The 19145-nt window shown below is 50.1% G+C and overlaps 8 protein-coding genes across 8 annotated transcripts; 5 read left to right on the forward strand and 3 right to left on the reverse strand.

Moving 5' to 3' along the window:
* The first annotated feature begins 651 nt into the window (after positions 1–651).
* On the forward strand, positions 652–2164 carry NECHADRAFT_64742 (uncharacterized protein). Its single transcript, XM_003047217.1, has 4 exons — positions 652–865; positions 914–1023; positions 1075–1186; positions 1237–2164. The coding sequence occupies exons 1-4, from the start codon at positions 690–692 to the stop codon at positions 1982–1984; spliced, it is 1146 nt and encodes a 381-aa protein (XP_003047263.1). The 5' UTR covers positions 652–689; the 3' UTR covers positions 1985–2164.
* A 788-nt stretch (positions 2165–2952) lies between these two features.
* NECHADRAFT_53796 (uncharacterized protein) lies at positions 2953–5145 on the forward strand (the record flags this gene model as incomplete). The annotated part of the gene is made up of 6 exons (XM_003047218.1): positions 2953–3087; positions 3133–3495; positions 3547–3995; positions 4047–4464; positions 4516–4992; positions 5056–5145. The coding sequence occupies 6 exons, from the start codon at positions 2953–2955 to the stop codon at positions 5143–5145; spliced, it is 1932 nt and encodes a 643-aa protein (XP_003047264.1).
* Positions 5146–5770: 625 nt separating this feature from the next.
* Positions 5771–6680, forward strand: NECHADRAFT_102163 (uncharacterized protein). Its single transcript, XM_003047219.1, has one exon. It carries the CDS (start codon positions 5777–5779, stop codon positions 6605–6607), a length of 831 nt encoding a protein of 276 aa, XP_003047265.1. The 5' UTR covers positions 5771–5776; the 3' UTR covers positions 6608–6680.
* Positions 6681–6739: 59 nt separating this feature from the next.
* NECHADRAFT_87739 (uncharacterized protein) lies at positions 6740–8418 on the reverse strand (the record flags this gene model as incomplete). Its single annotated transcript, XM_003047396.1, has 3 exons — positions 6740–7283; positions 7337–7570; positions 7619–8418. The coding sequence occupies 3 exons, from the start codon at positions 8416–8418 to the stop codon at positions 6740–6742; spliced, it is 1578 nt and encodes a 525-aa protein (XP_003047442.1).
* A 471-nt stretch (positions 8419–8889) lies between these two features.
* NECHADRAFT_87740 (uncharacterized protein) lies at positions 8890–9327 on the reverse strand (the record flags this gene model as incomplete). The annotated part of the gene is made up of 1 exon (XM_003047397.1): positions 8890–9327. The coding sequence occupies one exon, from the start codon at positions 9325–9327 to the stop codon at positions 8890–8892; it is 438 nt and encodes a 145-aa protein (XP_003047443.1).
* A 304-nt stretch (positions 9328–9631) lies between these two features.
* On the forward strand, positions 9632–12182 carry NECHADRAFT_87741 (uncharacterized protein; the record flags this gene model as incomplete). The annotated part of the gene is made up of 5 exons (XM_003047220.1): positions 9632–9717; positions 9828–9934; positions 10172–11266; positions 11335–12013; positions 12092–12182. The coding sequence occupies 5 exons, from the start codon at positions 9632–9634 to the stop codon at positions 12180–12182; spliced, it is 2058 nt and encodes a 685-aa protein (XP_003047266.1).
* Positions 12183–12783: 601 nt separating this feature from the next.
* NECHADRAFT_87742 (uncharacterized protein) lies at positions 12784–13978 on the forward strand (the record flags this gene model as incomplete). Its single annotated transcript, XM_003047221.1, has 3 exons — positions 12784–13343; positions 13759–13800; positions 13846–13978. The coding sequence occupies 3 exons, from the start codon at positions 12784–12786 to the stop codon at positions 13976–13978; spliced, it is 735 nt and encodes a 244-aa protein (XP_003047267.1).
* Positions 13979–14379: 401 nt separating this feature from the next.
* NECHADRAFT_87743 (uncharacterized protein) lies at positions 14380–17916 on the reverse strand (the record flags this gene model as incomplete). Its single annotated transcript, XM_003047398.1, has 7 exons — positions 14380–14994; positions 15040–15153; positions 15209–15310; positions 15361–15479; positions 15536–16457; positions 16502–16932; positions 16983–17916. 7 exons carry the CDS (start codon positions 17914–17916, stop codon positions 14380–14382), a joined length of 3237 nt encoding a protein of 1078 aa, XP_003047444.1.
* Positions 17917–19145: the final 1229 nt, after the last annotated feature.

Genomic DNA, 19145 nt, shown 5'->3' on the forward strand with positions numbered 1-19145 from the left:
GGTCTGAGATGAAGATAGTTCTGTCTACCTTGGTGATCTAAGCATTTTAAATCCTTTGTGTTTCCAGGATGTCAAGAATAGCCTTCTACAAGCATAAGCCTTTCGCTTTTATCAAAGACACTTGTAGCTAAAGGAAACATGCGCCTTAGCTATCTGGCGAGACATGGGTGGCAAAGACATCCTGTTGCTCCCGCTTGAGACTACCCTGTACCAGCGCAAATTCAGTCTCTGCCCGTTATCAAGACAGGGTTTGCATGCTGTGTAAGATCAGAGGATGCTTATTGTCCCCAGAGTCGAGCTTTTGAAGTAGTCATCAAGTTACATAGGAAAAGAAGCAATTGGTGGCGTTAATCAAGATAAACGGACCATCCATGCGAGTCTTGACCCGCAGAGCAATGTTACCCATCTTCCACTATCATTTTCCTGCGGGATAAGTTGATAACGCATCAACCTATCTCATTCGCTTCATTTGTTATCTTGGATCGGCCCGAGTGTCTGCAAATGGCACGTCATCATGCGGAGACAGGTGCATATCCAGCTCCGAACCGGACCGGAGGCAATTGACCCGAGCCGGCAACAACTCGGTTGGAACTCCGAGCTCCTTGTCGATCCTACCCTCCATTTCAAACTGCCAATATCACTCAAGACGTTCAATTCTACTTGCATACGCGCCCTGAATATTATTCACTATGGGGAAGATTGCTTCAATTGAGTATTTCCGCGTCCCTCCTCGCTGGCTCTTTGTCAAGATCACCGACGATGCCGGCAATGTGGGGTGGGGTGAGGCATCACTTGAGGGGCACACGCAGGCTGTCGAGGGGTGTTTGGATGCTTGGATCTCGCAGTATACGGGCATGGAGGCCGAGTGAGTTCATCGTGCCGTCTTGTTGAGTCGCAGAACTGACAAATGTAGCGAGATTGAACAGATCTGGCAGAAATCCTGGCGCTTGGGCTTCTACCGCGGTGGACCGGTTTTCATGAGCGCACTCGCGGGCATAGACATTGCGCTATGGGATCTTAAAGGTAAGTGACATTAATATTTTCAGAGACATAATGAATACTGACATCTCGTAGCCCGCAAGCTCAATCTTCCAATCTACCAGCTCCTGGGTGGCAAGGTGAGAGACAAGATTAAGGTCTATGCCTGGATTGGAGGAGATCGGCCATCAGACGTGGAAGCTGAAGCGTTCGTTCGGCTACTTCTCGTATTAGTAGAAAGGCACTGACCCCAGACAGATTATCCCGTCGTGCGCAAGGTTTCACTGCTGTCAAGATGAACGGCACAGAAGACCTCGGTTGGCTAGACTCTCCTTCAGCCCTTGACGCCTGTGTCGAAAGGGTCAAGACGGTCAAGGCCCTCGGAATGGACGCCGGAGTCGACTTTCACGGCCGGGTGCACAAGCCCATGGCGCGACAACTGGCAGCACTTTTGGAACCCCATCGACCAATGTTTATCGAGGAGCCTCTTCTATCCGAGCACATTGAAGGTATAAAGGCATTTTCGCAAACCGTCACCTGTCCTATCGCGCTCGGAGAACGACTGCATAGTCGCTGGGATGTAAAGCCCTTCCTCGAGGCTGCATGTGTGGATATTCTGCAGCCGGATATCTGTCACGTAGGGGGCATCTCGGAATTGCGACGAATTGCGGCCATGGCTGAGACTTATGATGTTGCGATTGCGCCTCACTGTCCTCTTGGACCGATCGCTCTGGCGGCCAACATCCAAGTCGATGCTACGACGCCCAACTTTGCGATTCAGGAGATGAGCCTTGGGATTCACTACAACACTGGAGGACATGATTTGCTCTCTTACATCAAGAATCCTGAGATCTGGAATATTGAGAATGGATACATCGACTTGATGAAGGGACCTGGCTTGGGAATTGAAGTTGATGAGGAAAAGATCCGAGAACTGAGCAAGAACGCAGTGCCATGGGTCAGCCCGGGATTTGTTGGTCCGGGAGGTGAATGGAGGGAGTGGTAGATTTGAGCACAGGCCGTACGACTCAGTTACTCCGTCGCTGCGGTAATTGGGGGAGATCGAACCTGGGAGCTTGCTAGAGTTCTCATGCCTACCTGGTTACACAGACACCTCGAGGTTCGCAAAATGTCGCCCATTACATAGAGCCGATTATAGATAGACACATGCCATTAGACCACCCATATCCAACAAACAGCCATTCTTCCGAAAAGCGAATACCGAGGAACAACGACATCCCCAGCTCATGCCCCCAACACCCCCTCCACGAGCCAAGGATATGATCGCCGCTAACCCCAGACGCCAACCCCCGCTCCAAAAACCATTTCCCCGCCCCCGGATACAAAGATAAGAACTCCGCCATCCGTGTGTGTCTCATTTTCCGACGGCTCCCTTTTCCGTCTAACGCGTGAGAGAGAATCCAACCACGCCTCACAACCTGCTCGAACAATGGACGCCGCCCCCAGACGCAGCAGCTCAAGCATGACTGGCTTGAGCCAGCAAGATGACGGAGATGGTCATGGAAGCGGTCAGTCTCCTAACAAGAGGCGTAAACATCCGCATGTGAGGAGTAGAGCCAGCAGGGCTTGCGATCGGTGCAAGGCGTGAGCATTCCCTTTATTATTCCTTAAGATGTTGAGAATGGGTCTTTTATACTTGGCTATGGATCTTTGATAGCCGAGATCGACTTATATCGGCCAGATCCGATCTCCAGTCTCGACCCGTCGTTATACGTGCCGCTTGATGGATACTGGCTGACCGCTCATAGACGCAAGACTCGGTGTTCGGGAAAGTATCCATGTGCTCTTTGCTTTCGTCTTCGTCTTGACTGTAAGTACACGGCATCTTACCGTCGTGGTCGTCTCCCTTCTATCGAGATGGATACAGACGCATATGGAGAGCACGTGGGTGATGCACCTCGAGCCACGGAGGAGCAGCTGAGAGGGTCTGATCCGCCCAATGAGACACCACAGATGGAGGAGCATATACCGAGTCCGGTATCTATAGAGGCTAGGACATTCGAACCGACTAAGCCAGAGCGTGGAGCTTCTACACAGTCATCTCGCAATTCTCCAGAGCCAGCGCCTATTGATCGACAAGGCCACTACGTATGTCTCATGCACCCACTGATGCTTTATTACTGACATTTATAGGTTGGCCCTGCTTCCGGGGCGTCATTTTTACTCAGGGTTCAGAGGAAGCTTCAACAGCACCGCTCAGCATCCTCATCCGACGGCTCAATCTTCACGTTTGGCGATCTTCCACTCCCAGAGTTTGACACCCGATTCTTGATCCTTCCTCCAAGATCAGAGGCAGATGCTCTTCTTTGCAGATACTTTGAGTTCTCGTCGGCTACTCATCGATTCTTGCATCGTCCCACGATTGAATCATGGCTGCAAGAACTCTACGAGACCCATGGGAGTATGCGCAATCAGACCGATGCGAGAAGCAGGACTGCTTTACTGTTCATGGTTTTTGCACATGCAGAGAATTATCCCAAGTCCAAAGCCGGGACAGTCGATCCGTCCTCAAGGTAGAGAAGTCCGACTGAAACTCCATCATCGTAGCTGACCGTTTGTAGTGCCCGTTTCTTTTCCGCCGCCGAGGACCAACTCTCGGCCGAGAAGGGTGCGATACGACTCACCAGTATCCAAGCACGTCTAGCACAATGCCTTTATCTCCTATCGCACTCGCGTTTGAACCACTGCTGGAGTCTTTTTGGCACTACCGCTCACTTGATGCTTGCGCTCGGTATCCATAGAAAGTCGCGCGTCGATGCAAGCAGCCACCCAGATTATGTCGACCTGGAGTGTCGCAAGCGGACGTTCTGGTGCGCTTACAACTTGGACACTTATCTAAGTGCAGCACTTGGACGGCCACGGACATTCCACGATGACGATATTGACCAGGAACTGCCTCTTTGTGTTGATGACAATCGACTTGCTCGTGGTCGACCAGCACCTTCACCACTGGGCACAACCCAATCCATCATGTCGGGTTCCATTGCGCATATCAAGTGAGGACCCTATGTCTTTACTTGATTCTTCTTTCTGACTGACATATTCAGGCTATCCCGCATCGTGGCCAAGATCCTAAGGGATCTCTACGGCATCCGCCAACCATCAACCGAAAGCCAATACAAGCTCGCCGCTAAGTACGCAAAGGAGATTGACAACTGGCACAGCGGCATCTCTTACCTCGTTGACACTGATGGCATCGATCCATCTCTATTCCAGCCCATCTTTCTTCGGCAGCGAAATGTCTTGAACTTGGCGTGCTGGCATGCGCAGATCTTGGTCCACCGCCCATTCTTGCTCAACAATTTCGCCAGCCTTGCTAATCTAGGGACCACGAGAAATTCTCGAAGTCGTCAAAATTCTGAGCTTACGCATGAACATGTTCAACGTTGTTTGGAGGCTGCCATGAATATTGTGGCTAAGATCGACGACCTTCACTCAAATGGACTACTGTATAACACATTCTGGGTACGTCAATGTCGAATCCGATCAAATGTTTCAATGCTGACCTGCTTCAAGTTCTCGCACTACTTTGCCTTTTCCGCCGTCGTCATGCTATATGTCTACGCAATCCAACAGCGACATGCACCTCCAGAAACCTACCTCCCAGCATTCCACGCAGCAACCAAATGCCAAGCACAGATAACTTCAATCGCCATTCCTGGCTCCTTAGGTCAGCGATATGGTGTTGTTCTCCAAGAGCTGCGAGTCGAGCTTCTGAGACACAATACCAATTTGCTGGACCTGGGCTCGACGAACGGCGGGAGCGCTGCTGGTGGTTCCGCAAGCATGCGCAATGGAGAAGAGGGGCTGCTTGGATCATACACGAACCAAGACATACTTGACCTTGGGCCCCAAGGCATCGGATTTGCACCCGGCGCTGAGGACCTCACCGGCCAGCTGGGTTTAGCTGGACAGGATGGTCTTGGGTTTTCCGAACATAGCCCAGGGAGCTCTATCGTGCAGATGACGGGATGGGGACAGTTTGAATCACTGGTAAGGCTATTCAAGCCATTCTATGGTTTTTGGTCAACAGCTTACTGACGTATTTGCTTGCAGGTCACAGGCGGTGTTGGCGGTATCGAGGCATTCCTTGATGGGCACATGGGAGGATGGAATTTGGGGATGGGTGAGCAACTGGATACCTGAAGCTCTCCAGTTCTTTGGAGGCTCCCCTATCAAAACTCATGCTCTCGAGCTCTTGATTGCATGCCAAGATTGGTTTTGATGCTCCATGTGGAGACAAGTAATTCGATCGATCTTATCGGACTTAACAACGTCCTACGTCACTTCGGATTATTCTCGCATCAGTGCCGTTTTCCGGCGGCCGCCTTGTCATGGTGTTGTGATATCGGAAAAGCTCGACGCGGATGACCTCGGCAACAGCTTTTCCGCCAGGTATTTTTCCGATCCTCTCATCGCTCCAAGCGTGAACCGATGGGTCATTTACCGATGGGTCATTTTCAGCTGGGAAATGCACCATAATCCTTCAATCCATTTAACCGACAACCTATGGCGATAGGGAGATTGCTCGATACACCATCAAGACAGAACGACTCGCGTACACTACCTTATGTTAGAGATGAATTGTTTAGACCAGTGCATTCCACGAGGAAATAAATTTGAAGCCAATGACGTCGATATTGTCTCAAACTACATACCTAAGGTGACGTAGTGGTCATGTGACGATCAGATCGCCCGTCGCGTCAAGTTATGACCTCACGACGCGTCAACAACACTCAGGTTTGTCGCATACATCCTCTCATCACCATAAGCAAATATGAGAACCAGAAGCTCAGACGCCAAAGCTGATGCCGACCAGGCCAGCTCTTCCACGTCTCACGGTCGCAAGAGATCGTCGGATCAGACGGAAGCAAAAGCTGCAGAGCCCAAACCCAAGCAGGCCAAGAAGGGCAGAAGAGCCAGCGCCTCTCAAGCCGAAGCATCAACTTCATCGGAACAAACTCAGAAACCGCGTCTGACAACCCCGGATCTCGAATTTGATTTCGACCGGGACCAACTCCGAGACCCGCGGCCCACTCCGGGCCGTGTTAAGCGACCGCGATATAGCGATCTTGAAATCACTGAAGAATTCAAGCAGCAGTTCCATATTCCCAAGCCACGACCAAGAGACTTTGAACATGAAGCACTGGCAGACCCCAGCGCTACATTCCACGACCTCTACGTCTGTCACAAGAAGGGACCCAAAGGCTCGCCCACCTACGACTCGGCAGGTTTCCAGCTCGACTACGACAAGGTTGTCAAGTGGATGAAACCCGTGGCCTACAACAAGAAGAGGATGGTCAATGGCATGGAAAGACACCTCGAGGAGCAAGCAAAAGAGGATGAAGCTATGATCAACAGCTTCTTCGTCGACGGCAAACACCCAGGAAAATACAAGGGTGACGAGTATATGCATTTTCTGAAGGACCATGTGTCGAAGGACCTGGGGGTCCCCTGGCATCAGATTGATTCTAAGCGCGTCAAGGAGTGGGAGGAGAAGGGGTTTGAAAAGATTAATGCGGATGAATGGTGGCATGAGCCGAACGAGGAGGAGCGGAAGAGGTACATGAAAATGATGGGGGGTGCAAGTCTGCGCAAGGATCTTTGAAGCATTGGCTTTTGTATTCGATCTCCATCTATCCCCTTTCTGTTCTATAATATTGCTCTCCTTTTGGTATGTCTATCTATCAACTCATGTCTGCTCGCTCCAAGGGTTTTACTCCAAAGTGCACACCCACTTTTAGTCCTGCTTCAGCCCAATCTTGCCGGTCTTTCGCAGTCCAGCTCCCGCAATGACAACACATGCCATCATGAACGCAAACATGGTCCAGAAGCTTGCCCTATATCCCTCCAACAAAGCCTCAGAGGGCTTCATTCCATCATGGTCCTTGGCTACCAGCGTAGAGACGACCTGCATGACAGCCAACCCGAAAGCGTTCCCAAACTGCGACGCAGTGTTGAAGACAGCACCGGCGATGGACTGCTTATCGTCGGGAAACATCTCAGTGACAATAATTAGTCCGACGGTAAATAGCACATCGGCAGAGAAGGGCATCAGGAGTTGGGCGAAGAATGCGCTTGTCCAGTAAGACCAGCTTGGCTGAATGGTTGCCATAAGCAAAGGAGAGCCTGCCGAAAGGATGCAAGTGATTACAACGAGCCAGAGCGCTGGCACCTTGTGCACAAAGAGGCCAGTGGAGAAGTTGAGAGTGACTCCAACGACGATGCTTGGAAGAATGCGGATAGCAGCTTGAAGGGCAGAGAGATGCTGGATCTCTTGGAAGCTATGTTTGTGGTCAGTCACCCATGCCAATTGTTGCACCAATCGCCAACTTACAAAAGACTGGCAAAGAGTTCCAGCGAGGTCAAGACTCCAAAGGACAAGGCAATTGTCGCGCAGATGCTAGCAAAGGCAGAATTTTCCCAGAACGAGTTGGGGATGAGAGCTGGTTGGCCTGAGTTGTGCTGACGATGCATCCAGCCGATGAACAAAGGCAGAGCAACAACGCCGAGACAGAGAATAACGATGCTAGCAGGCTCCTTGATGCGGTAAACGTCTGTGCTGATGATGCTGCAAGGCTCGTTAGCGATGGCCAGGACTTGAGGGATGTCAACTTACGCGAGGAAATACGAAAGCAGGGCCATGAAAGCTGAGGCGAGCAAGGCACCAACCCAATCAACCTTTGTCTTCAGGCTATGCACAACATCCTGAAGAGTCCCAAGTGGAGCGGACTTGGGCAAGGACCAGAAGCCAACAGCCGACAGTACCAAAGTGATGCCTCCGTAGATATACCATCCTGATCGCCATCCGATCGTATCAACCAAAATACCGCCAATGACGAGACCGAATGAGAAACCAAGAGGTTGACTCAGGCCGAGACAAGCAAAAGCGAAGTTGCGTCCCCGGCCGCGAGGTAGGATCTTAGTGACGAGGGATACCGAGCTGGACAAGTGCAGAGCTAGGGCGACACCTTGTAGTGCTCTCAGGACAACCAATTCCTCACCCTTTTGGATGAATGCACATGCAAGCATGAGAGCGCCGTTGGCAATGCATCCAAGCAAGTCAATTGATCGTGGACCAATGACATCAGCAATAGCACCAGCAATAAGCAGAGTGGACGCTGTCGCCAAACCAGGAACAGAAGATGGCCAAAAAGCAAGCGATTGGGGCAAATCAAGGTCTTGCGTCATTCGAGGGAGACCAACGACGATGAGTCCATTGGCAGCGCTGGAAGCAAAGTTGACACCAGAAAGCTGAAAAGTCACGGCAGCCTTTCGAAAGCGCGAGGCTGGTCGGACTTGCTCGATATCGGAACATCCAGAGACACTTTCGCTGCTGGGCAATTGAGTGTCGCTTCCAGACTCGAGGCCGGGGTGTGGGATTGGCGGTAGCACCAGCGTTTCCGTTTGAGTCGCCATGATGATTCGTCAATTAGCCTTGAAAGGAGTGATGAGCAATGAGATGGCCATGTCAGTCAATGGCAGTAATTATAGATGAAAGCCACTGACTCTCGCTTGACTCATCGCGCCCTACCCGTTCCTTCGCGCTCAACAATGTCTAAACTGCGCCCTTCCATGGTGGAGAAAATGTCAACAGGATTGTGGGGACGGGCCTTTGTCTCCGAGGCGAGTCGGAGCTAAAAGACGGGCGCTAGGGTAAGCTTCAGGGGAATTGTGACTCAAGCCCACAAAGTAAAGATTGTGTCTGACAAGACTTGACAGGGAGATCAGCGGTGTGGCAGGTGTAAGAAAACATGGAGGTCTGTTTGTGACAATGTTTGATCGCTTCTCATTCAAGTTTGGATTCAAGCAGCTCAGGACAATCCAATTTCGCTCAAGTAGCTCCTGTCATCAAAGCAAGCAGACACATTCTCGACTCATTGAACCAGCTCAAGTGCACTGCACTTCAGATCCAAGACTGCAACGATACAAACTCTTGATACGCCCCGACTTCACCATACCCCCTACACTATACCCATGGTCCTTGAAACAAACCATATTCTCCACATCAAACCCCGGTCCGATGGCGTGGATGAGTGCAGACTCTCCATCAGCACTCTTCAACCATCCAGTGCAACCTCCAACCGAGAACCCGAGAGGGCAGTCTTGTTCGACACAGAGTAAGCCGCTACCCCTGTTGCCGGTTATTTTTCCGAGTTCCAGAATGTTGCTGTTAGGCGTGACGCCTTCTCCAAAGTTGAACCAGACTCGAGGTTGCGCCTCAATGTTTAAGGTGATAGGGTTCAACATGATGAAGTCTCCGAGGACGAATGAGCTGCTCTTAGCCGTCGCTGCGAAGACTGCCAGGAGGAGAGATGAGAGTTGCATGGTGAGTATAGAGTTGGTTATGTTGTCAACTCTTCTGATGATTTTGGGCTGAGGAGCTCAAAGAGACACTGCCTGCTTCGGCCCTGAGGTGAAGTGAGGTGGAGGGAATAAATAGTGGGAAAAACAATAGCTGTATAATGATTAATCTCCGCGAGGTGTGCATCCTTCTCTGTATCGGTTAGGTGACTCAAAGATATCTCGGGTTGGTCGAAGGGAGGTACGACGAGATATGCTACCCTTCGGCAATCATACCGTGATAGCAAACCCATTGATCTGTGCAAGTCACAACAATTTGCGCACAAAAATGTTGTGCCATGGTTATAACCAGTCGTACAATTTCTCGGCGTCTCTAGTTCGGAATAAAAACTATTGCAAGGTTACTTGGATCTGGTGCGCAAGATGGTCACTTGTCTACTCCTCCCGCGGCTTTGTACTGTTTTATGTTTCACCCGATCGGCATACACACGCAACTATTTCGTGACCGCAAAATGTTGCCGTAGGTTTACTCGGCTTTTTATCGCGTGCAAATCTCGAAACAACCTGCCGCTCGTACCGAACGTGAAGTTGCAGCCGAAGTCCACTGTTGGACAGACAATCAATAGCATAGGTAGGTAGCTCAAGGGTAGAACGCAATTCCACTCTAAGCTCATAGTCAAAGTCGAAAAAATAGAGCCAGAGTGATTCGCAATGATAGAATTGTTGAACTTGAAGATGTGTTGGAGAAGAAAATCACGTGACCGAGGGTTCGAATCCTGCCCTTGAGGGTTTGCATGGTCCTTCCAACACCTCCAGCGATATCAACTCTCGCGTCCTTTGCCTACTCCAATGACTTCATCAAATAAAGAAAAATGCTTTAAATATGAGCCACTACTATCCGACGAGATTCGCCTTTTGTCCGTCGCGCCGGGGGACTCAGAGCTCATTACTTGCGAACTCATCCATGTCAGACTAGACAGCAAGCTCAAGTTCTGGGCGTTGTCGTATGTTTGGGGCGCACCAGAAAATCCCCCGCTGATTGAGGTCAACGGGTGCTCCTTCGTGGTTACGAGAAATCTGTACCACGCATTGCATGAATACCGCCGGCAGTTCGTGGGGTGCGATGGCGACACAAATGGCGCATTCATCTGGATCGATGCCATCTGCATTGACCAGACTAATCACAGGGAGAAGGCTATTCAGGTTCCACGCATGTCTGAGATCTATGGTAGATGCGAACATGTACTGGCTTGGCTCGGCCCTGTGGATGATGCTAAGCAGGACACTGTCTGTGAGTTGGCACAGAGGCTTGAGCAATTTGGGGGTCGTGCCGACTCTCCGAGTGACGGCAACTTCGCAGACAGTCAAATCAGCTCTTTTCGAGAAAGTTCCTATACAAGTACTGAAGCTGCAGAAGAAGTCCAACGTCTGCGGCAGACACTGATCGATATTGGCTCACGAACTTGGTTCCGACGTGTGTGGATTCTTCAAGAAGCAGTCCTCTCTCAGAAACCACCGATACTCCTATGCGGACCACACGTCTTTGGCTACGACATCTTCTTTAGGACTTGGGTTAGGCTCCTGGACCCATCCATAGATGGACAACTACTCATCACATTCTTGGCCCGAAGCCCTGTCCGATTTAAAGCTGTTGAGGGAATCTACCAGAAGATCCTTAACACAAGGCCCAATCGAGAAAAAGGCGACCAAAAAGAGAATGAGAGGCAGTGCGCGCTGGATATTCTCCAACTAATTGGCGAATCTACCGAGTTGAAGGCGACAGTTCCTCATGACTACATATACGGACTTCTTGGGCTGCTTGACTGCAATCCGTTACCCGAGGCATTATTTCCTGACTATACGAAACCTTTCGAAGACTTGTATCATCGATTTACGGCCTTTATACTTGCCGAGACAAGAGACCCTCGGGTCTTGAATCTTGGCGGTGTGGGCGGACTTGAGGGTGTGCCTCCTGGACTCCCGATCTCAGACAAACGCTCAACGCAAGGATCAACAACAGTCAAAGAACAGGAGCCTGCATTTCATTGTCCGAGGACAGAAAGGTTCTCACAATGCCCGCTATCCTTGTCGGGAGATGTGTCTCTGTGTTTGGTCCGATACTACCTGACCCGACAACCGGAACGATTGCGTCATCTGTCTTTTTGGACTGTGACAAGGCAATTATCCAACCCGCTGCGGCGATTATACAGGCCACGAGAGTACATGTAATGCGCCAGTGGTTCAGATACCATCTTGCTGATATCTTTACTGTCCAGAGGCTTGAGAAAGACCCTACCATCGAGCAGAGTTTCTTGATGGCTTACTCGTGCATGGTCCAGAGCCAACCAATTGAAGAGTACAGCAACTACTTCAATTCTCAACGACAGCTACAAGGGGCAGATGGGCTAGCAAGAGACAGGGACTTGCAGACCTTCATGCTCGGGCATGGTCTTTTTGTTCTGCATAATGGTATCACGGGAGACTTGGCCAGGAAAGATGTTTCGGCTGCCATAGGAGATGCTGTTTGTGTTTTCCCTGGTCTTTCAACACCATTTGTACTTCGACAGCAGGAGAATGGGAGTTTTCGTGTTATAAGCCAAGCTGCCTTTTGGAAGTATCCGGGCACAGATATCAGGGAGGATGCTCTCGAGGAGTACCGCCAGTCCTTTGTGGACGCTCATCACAAACGTCCCTCGAAGCATGAGGTTCGGTGGGTGAGCTTAGTTTAGCGGGATAGAATTAAAGCAATGTATCTAAAATAAAGATCGAGATATACATGGTATGGTAGCTGTAGCGTTCTATCGGTCATCCAGGTTATTATTCCCTGGGAGCTAGGTGCAACATGGAAAGTACCGGGTACGATAGGTTGCAAAAGCTAGACGGTTCATTGAGTGATGAGTGAGAAACACAAAATAAAGTGGTGGCCGTCCAGTCGTCAATCTTATGCCGGGGAACCTTTCCGTATCGAATCGCTTCTTTTTCTTTCTGTTTGTGCATAGCCGGGTATCTTAGCGCCAATAGTCCTAAAGTTCACTCCGTCGTGGCTGGCTGGACTTAGCAGCTTGCTGTATCACCATGGGGAGCGGTGAGGCGACAGGCTCCTGCTAGTGTTCAGACTTACACTCTTTCGGCCCAAGACCCAGACCTTGGGAAAGCCATTTAACTTAATCTCTGAGTAGTATTGACTGTGCGGCTAGTGGCTGGTTTAGTGACAAGCCTTGTGATCACGATCATATTAGTGAACACCATTAAACGAAATGTGAATGGTCTAGACAAAACGAGGGGCTCGCGAGGAAGGGTCTTGGCAACTGCTCAGTCTATCTACGAAGAATTTAGGCGCCCACTGTTATGTGTCGTGCTGGCCTCGTAGAACTAGAAAAGGATCCGAGTCCCTCGAGCCCAGCGTCTCAAGCAACACGATTCTTTCCAACATTCTCTCCTTTCTACCTGCAGCATCGAAAATCTTCCCAATTCATCATCATGTCCGACATCTTCGTGAATGGACGTGCTCTTAAGCTGTCTGTAGATGACTTTGAGCGTCAGCAACAGAGCGACGACGCTAGCTCGACCAAGTACATCATCCTACAACTCTTAGACAACCTTACCAATCACCAGAAATTAGAACTGGACTCGCTGGATGTCAAGTACCAGGAGCGTATGGCCGAAAAAACTTATCTGTTTCAATACGCCGGCCACGATCTTGACAGAATCCGCGCAATTCCGTTTGTCAGATCGGCAAATGCCTATGAGCGAAGCCCGAAGACCTCGGCGCACCTCAGAGATGTCGCTAGACAAGAGGACGGGGAGAGCTCCATCAGGGTCAACGTGAGGCTGCACAAAGAATCAGACTTCTCATCTGAAGAACGTGCCAGTCAGTTTCTTAGCCAGGGAATCGACGAGGAAGATGATGTTAGAGGCTTCTCCGAAAGCAACAGTGTCAGAGTGGCGGTGAATGCTCACTCCATCACGGAGCTCGAGAGGCTTGACGATGCCAATCGGATCAAGGAAATCGAAAATATGGGCTTGAACTCAGACAGGTGGTGATATTGTCATCAATAGCACAGAGTTCAAGGGCCCAAACTGGATTGTGGCTATGACAGACATTTGCTTCATTTGGGTCCCTTGGCGATGGCTACATCTACTCCGCCTTCAAGCAGAAAGTAAAGGAACGTGTTGCAGTGAGACGCCCACAGAGTGGTCAGACCAAGCTCGTCGCGACTATTGCTGTTGTCAGATTGTGGGACCGGAGAGCGATATGTGATATTAGTGAGAGATTCTTTGGGTTTATTCTAGCTACCTTATTCGGCATTCAATCAAGGCATTTGGCCAGAGCTAGTGCTTTAATAGTCAAAGCTGTACTGATTGGGGCGGGAGTCCTTCCTAGTGGCTTTATTAGACTTGCTATGGTCGAGGGAATCATGATTGTCGTTGTTGTACTTGATATCGTTTCCATAGGCATGCTCGTCGTCAAAGTTGTTATTGCCGTGAGTTGGGTATGTATGTTTGCCTCTGTATTCGGTTGATGCCAAATCTCGATCGCAGAATGTTGGCCATTGGTGAGAAAGTTTCCAAAGGCGTCAAGTCATCCGAGGACAATGTTGAATGGCTGGTTCAACGCGTCTCCGCCCACGAGCAAGAGGCGCGAAGGTGGAGGAGGCTCAATCGGAAGCTGTAGTACGACGGGGTACTAAAGCGGAAGCAGGACGCACCCAAAGCCTTGCATTTAAGAAAAAGGGGTTCATGTGATTCAAGTCACTGTTGGTCAAGTTGCATCGAATTTTGTGTATATGGCAGTTACCTGCCTTTGGACAACCCTCAACTCAACGTTCATGGAAATCCAAACCCGATTTTTATACAATAAATACAAGATAACTCCAATTACTGATGGGATTATACATGGTTCCCCCTTCTCGTCCTTTTTCACGCTTGCCTTTCCAGACTCTGCCAAGTCACCCCCTCCCCCCTTAGCCCCACGTTTTGTCGTTGCCCCTACCCCTGATCTGTATCAATCGGTTCTCTTCCATCCAATTACGATAAGGCCTTTTAGTTTGTTGATATGTTCTCAAGACAGGTGTACTAAGCCTGTTCAACGATGATTGGCCCAGATGCAGATGGCTTCTCCTTGTCTTGTGTTTTTTCCTCCGTGGAATCGCTGTCTTCACCACCATCCAATTTCTTGGATCGTTTGAAAAGCCTAGCAAATTTGGAGCAACCTCTCGCAAGAAACCTATACGAGATGACAAAGGGTGGTGCCACAAAGTGGACAACCTTTGCAAACCACTCATCAGGGAAAATGCGAATGGCCACACCCCATGGTAGACTGAATGCTGCGATGACGATTGAAATAGCCCACTGAGGACCGTCAAGACCGTCAGGATCGATGTCAAAGACACGGTTACCCACAAAGACAATGGCAACTTGTAGGCCGATCATGATGAGGTTGATGACGATGAAAAACCAGTTTCGGTGGACTCCAACGAAAATGTTGAACTTGTTGTCGAGTCGACGGCAGTTGAGTTCGTTAAAGATTTGCATCCAAACGAACATGTTGAAGATGATGGTATCAAGCTGAAGCTTCTCACTTTCAACGCTGGTATCGTAGTTGAGAATGGTATCGCCAGCGAAATAAAGGACGAGGACAACGATGATCTGGAAAATAGATTGACCAATGATCATTTTCCACATCTTTACCTGTTAGCATTGTTGTACATGAGGTGGAGGTGATGATGGACTTACGTTCATGGTGATGAGCGGTGCAGACTTGGGTTGAGGAGGCCTATCGAGGATGGCATCTGTGGGGGGGTCTGTGGCCAGAGCCAGGGCAGCCATTGTGTCCATGATCAAGTTGATCTGTTGAAAGTCAATATGCAACCTGAGAATGCACTGATCTTGATTGTCGACTTACCCATAGCAGCTGCACGGCCTTGAGAACCGGCTCGTAGTCATCATTGTACATGGAAGTAACAAACGACAGGATGACCGCAGTGATGTTGACAGTGATTTGAAACTGTTGACATGTCAGCCATGTATGTGGCTTTTCAGATGAGAGTAACATACCTGCAAAAACTTCTGCACAGCATCATTCACAGCCCGACCCCATTTGAGGGCAGTGATGATCGAGGCAAAGTTATCATCCATCAGGATAATCTCGGAAGCCTCTTTCGCTACTTCAGTACCTGAAATATCGCGTGGTTAGCTAATCCGTAGGGCCAATAGAGTCGACTCAACATACCTGAAATGCCCATAGAGAAGCCAATGTCAGCAGCCTTGAGAGCTGGTGCGTCATTGGTGCCATCACCTGTCACAGCCACGGTTTCTCCCAAGGCCTTGAGGCGTGTAACCAAGATGCGTTTATCCTCAGGCGATGAGCGGGCAAGAACCTGTAGACGGGGGATGATCTTGTCGAGTTCGTCCTCGGATAGTTTGCGGAATTCAGGACCTTCCAAGATAATGCCACCCTCAGTAAAGATGCCGCATTCCGTGGCGATAGCTCGGGCAGTGACCAAGTTATCTCCTGTAACCATCCGAGTCACAACGCCAGCACGCTTGGCACTCTGTACAGCCTCAGGAACGCCAGGGCGGACCGGATCCTGGATGCCAACGACACCAAGAAGAGTCAAGTCACTCAGGCTTTCAAGATCAGGCTCCTCCTCAAAGTCCTTGTACGCCATTCCAATGGTACGGAGAGACTTGCTTGCGAATGCAAGGATGGCATCCTCGGCGGATTTGCGGTCTAGGGGTTCAACGTCGTTGGTAATTGGGTTCACCTGCTGTGTGCAAAACCCAACGATGATTTCGGAAGCTCCCTTGATGAGTAACCTGTAGCCAGATGGAACCTTGATGACGGCGGTCATGTACTTCTTGACGGAGTCAAAGGGCTCGATGACAACGATTTGTTCGTTTGCCCTGGTTTCCGAAAGGGACTGCATGCCAAGATGGTCCCTGGCTAGCTGCAGTAGCGCAGTTTCCGTCTTGGAGCCGATGAATGCTGTCTCGCCGTCGTTTGTTCCTTCAAAAGCTGTCGAGTTGATGGCTACAGACTGAGTGATGAGCTTTCTGCTGTCCTGAGACAAGCTCGAGGCCCACGAAGAAGTATCATCGGTGAAGCTGGAATCACCAAAGCGGCCCGCGGTGACGGTCATTCTGTTGGTAGTCTGAAAATTAGCAAGGTTCGTTCCTCTTGTCTAAGGTGACTTACTAAAGTTCCTGTCTTGTCTGAACAGATGCAAGTAGCATTGCCCATAGTCTCGCATGCCCTCAGTACTCTAACGAGATTGTTCTCCTTCAAAAGGCGCGTCGTAGCAAAGGCTAGCGCAAGGGTGACAGCAAGAGGTAGACCTTCAGGCACGGCCACAGCAATGATAGCAATGGCCACGACCAAAAGGTCAACAAAGGTTGATGCTTTCTCCTCAGCCGGCCTGTCATCCCCAGGGAGATGTGCACAGAAGCGGAAAAGAAGAATAAAGAACATGAGCACCGAAGCACCACCACCGAGCTTAGCAATAGCCACTGCTAATCCTTCGAGTTTCTTTTGTAGGGGCGTCGACTCGATATCCGTCCGAACTGACATCATGATTTTGCCAAAGCTGCTGTTGGTGCCGACCGAAGTACAGAGGAACGTCCCCATGCCTACAACAAATCAGTAAGACTTCATGGTCCCTGGCGTGCGTGTGTTCTACCTTCAAGAACCCTTGCACCGGAAATGATGAATGGGTCAGGATCTTTGCTGCCGTTCCAATCTGGCGCAAAGACCTTTGCGCCGGGCGTCTTTTTCAAGGCGTCTGACTCGCCGGTGGCAGTTGATTCATCGCATTTGACATTATGCCCATCGATAAAGATGCCATCAACAGGAATCAAGTCACCCGGCTCAAGGTAAAGAACATCTCCGACGACCACATCGACAACGTTGACAAGCATGGACTTGCCGGACCGAAGCACCTTGACTTCTCTGTCATCTTTCTTGGTGTTTAGCTTAACGAAAGCCTTTTCTTTTTGCCAGTCATTGTGCGAGGCGACCACCACGACAATGACAACAGCGGACAAGATAGCAACACCTTCAACCCAATCAACGGGCGTAGGGTCGCCAGGCTTGTGGGCTACTCCAAAGGTCTCGTAGAGACCGAGTGCAAGGGATATGACGCCAGCAACCAACAACATGATCAGAACTGCTTCTTGAAGAGTGATCCATGCCAACCTCCAGATTGACTTTGGTTTTTTCGCTGGAAGCTGGTTGCGCCCATACGTGCGCACTCTTTCAGTGGATGGACTGTGTGAAGAAGTATGCGGTTCGAGCTCGTCCACGCTAAGACCAGCTTTGAGGTCTACACGGAGACTGCGAGCGAGGCCCTCGAGGCCACCAAAACTCTTGAGGACATCCAGTGATTTGGGGTCGAGTAATTGGCCGAGTTGATCGGGGCTATGAGGGAATGGCCTGTTGGGGTCTTCGAGGTCGACACTTTTAGACTGGCCCGGGTCGTAATGCTGCGGTACATCTGACAGGTAGCTGCTAGGTGCAAGAGTTGTCCCGTCAGTGAAGGAGACGGTGTCTGCATTGCTCGTCGACCGCTGGCGTGGATCCACCAATGCCTTTGGATCGAGTAGATTGCTTGCCATGTTGCAAACGTACAAGGCAGGCCTTCAGACCTTAATTTGAGGCCCTGGATAAAGAGAATTGTTGTGAAAGGAGTCGGCTCAAGAACCAGTGAGCTATGGTGGAGAAGGCATCTTGCTCAATACGTGAGGCGGTTGACATTATGTACCTATGTCCACCTGCCAGGCTCTACAATCCAAGATCGGGGTAAAGCTGCATCGCGACCACTTTCGAAAGCTTAGCTCAAGTCTCAGCAGGGGTAGCTGTTGTCAAGATCAACAAAGGGGGGCCACGGGGCTTCTCTTCCCAACCAATGACTGCACTTGGGGGGATCTGATAAGCGCCACGTTGGACAAAGCTGGGGAAAACCTGTCTTACATAATCGGACACGGAAATCCGTCTCTTCTTGATCGAGGGAAGATCAGCGGTCATGGCACGGACCAGAGCATCCATTTCGCTAACACATCCAATGAAGAGGCAAGTTTGATATTGGTAATCGGTGACGGAAATGAAGAGCTTGGGACACATCTTGTTTGTCTTGCATGCACCGCCGCCTCTCGTCAATGATGTGACGCCGTCAACCGAGCCTAATAAGAACCGAGGAGTGGTTGTACTGTCATATCCCTACCCATGACCTCGCTTACAATATTATTAGGGCATCAAAACGGGGTTGTGTCGGCGTGAATCTACGTCAAGGCAAGGCACAGATGGCAATCGAGATGTGAAAAAAGAAAGAACCAGATCCAATGGCGCGACAGGCAAGGGCTACAAAGAAGGCTCCCCGCATCTTTCTTCCCATCCATCAGCCTAAGACTGACTTGTCACATACAAGGTTTTCTAAAGAATACCCATACCCTGAGACGCCTTGTATTCTCTATATTACACTTGTCTGTCCTCTACTTCTGCTGCTGATATGAACCAAGCCATTCCTCAAAATGCATTTACATCTCTGCTACAAGCTCAATCATCTCTTTTTCGTGTCGAGACTTATGAAAAGGTGAAACGCCGTTCCATGTTCAGCAGCCTCGACGTTTTCAAGGGTAATAAGAGGGTGGTGAGTACTGTGTTGTTTACACTGTTGAAAATGGGCGGTGGATACTGAGTTGCCATGCACCATGATAATCTCTCGGCTGTACCCGTCATTTGATGACGATACAGTATTTGTTGCTCCCTTTTTTTGCACGAATAAAGTCAACATATCTATCCATCATATTAAATCGAGTCCGTCAGTCCCGGCCCGTAACCCCACGCG

This window comes from Fusarium vanettenii (assembly GCF_000151355.1).
Source record: "Fusarium vanettenii 77-13-4 chromosome 12 genomic scaffold NECHAsca_15_chr12_5_0, whole genome shotgun sequence".
NCBI lineage: Eukaryota > Fungi > Ascomycota > Sordariomycetes > Hypocreales > Nectriaceae > Fusarium > Fusarium vanettenii.

Coding starts and splice junctions, on each gene's coding strand:
- NECHADRAFT_64742 (XM_003047217.1), top strand. CDS start 690: ATGGGGAAGATTGCTTCAATTGAGTATTTCCGCGTCCCTCCTCGCTGG. Junction 1,024..1,074: donor TGCGCTATGGGATCTTAAAG/GTAAGTGACATT, acceptor GACATCTCGTAG/CCCGCAAGCTCAATCTTCCA. Junction 1,187..1,236: donor TCAGACGTGGAAGCTGAAGC/GTTCGTTCGGCT, acceptor GACCCCAGACAG/ATTATCCCGTCGTGCGCAAG.
- NECHADRAFT_102163 (XM_003047219.1), top strand. CDS start 5,777: ATGAGAACCAGAAGCTCAGACGCCAAAGCTGATGCCGACCAGGCCAGC.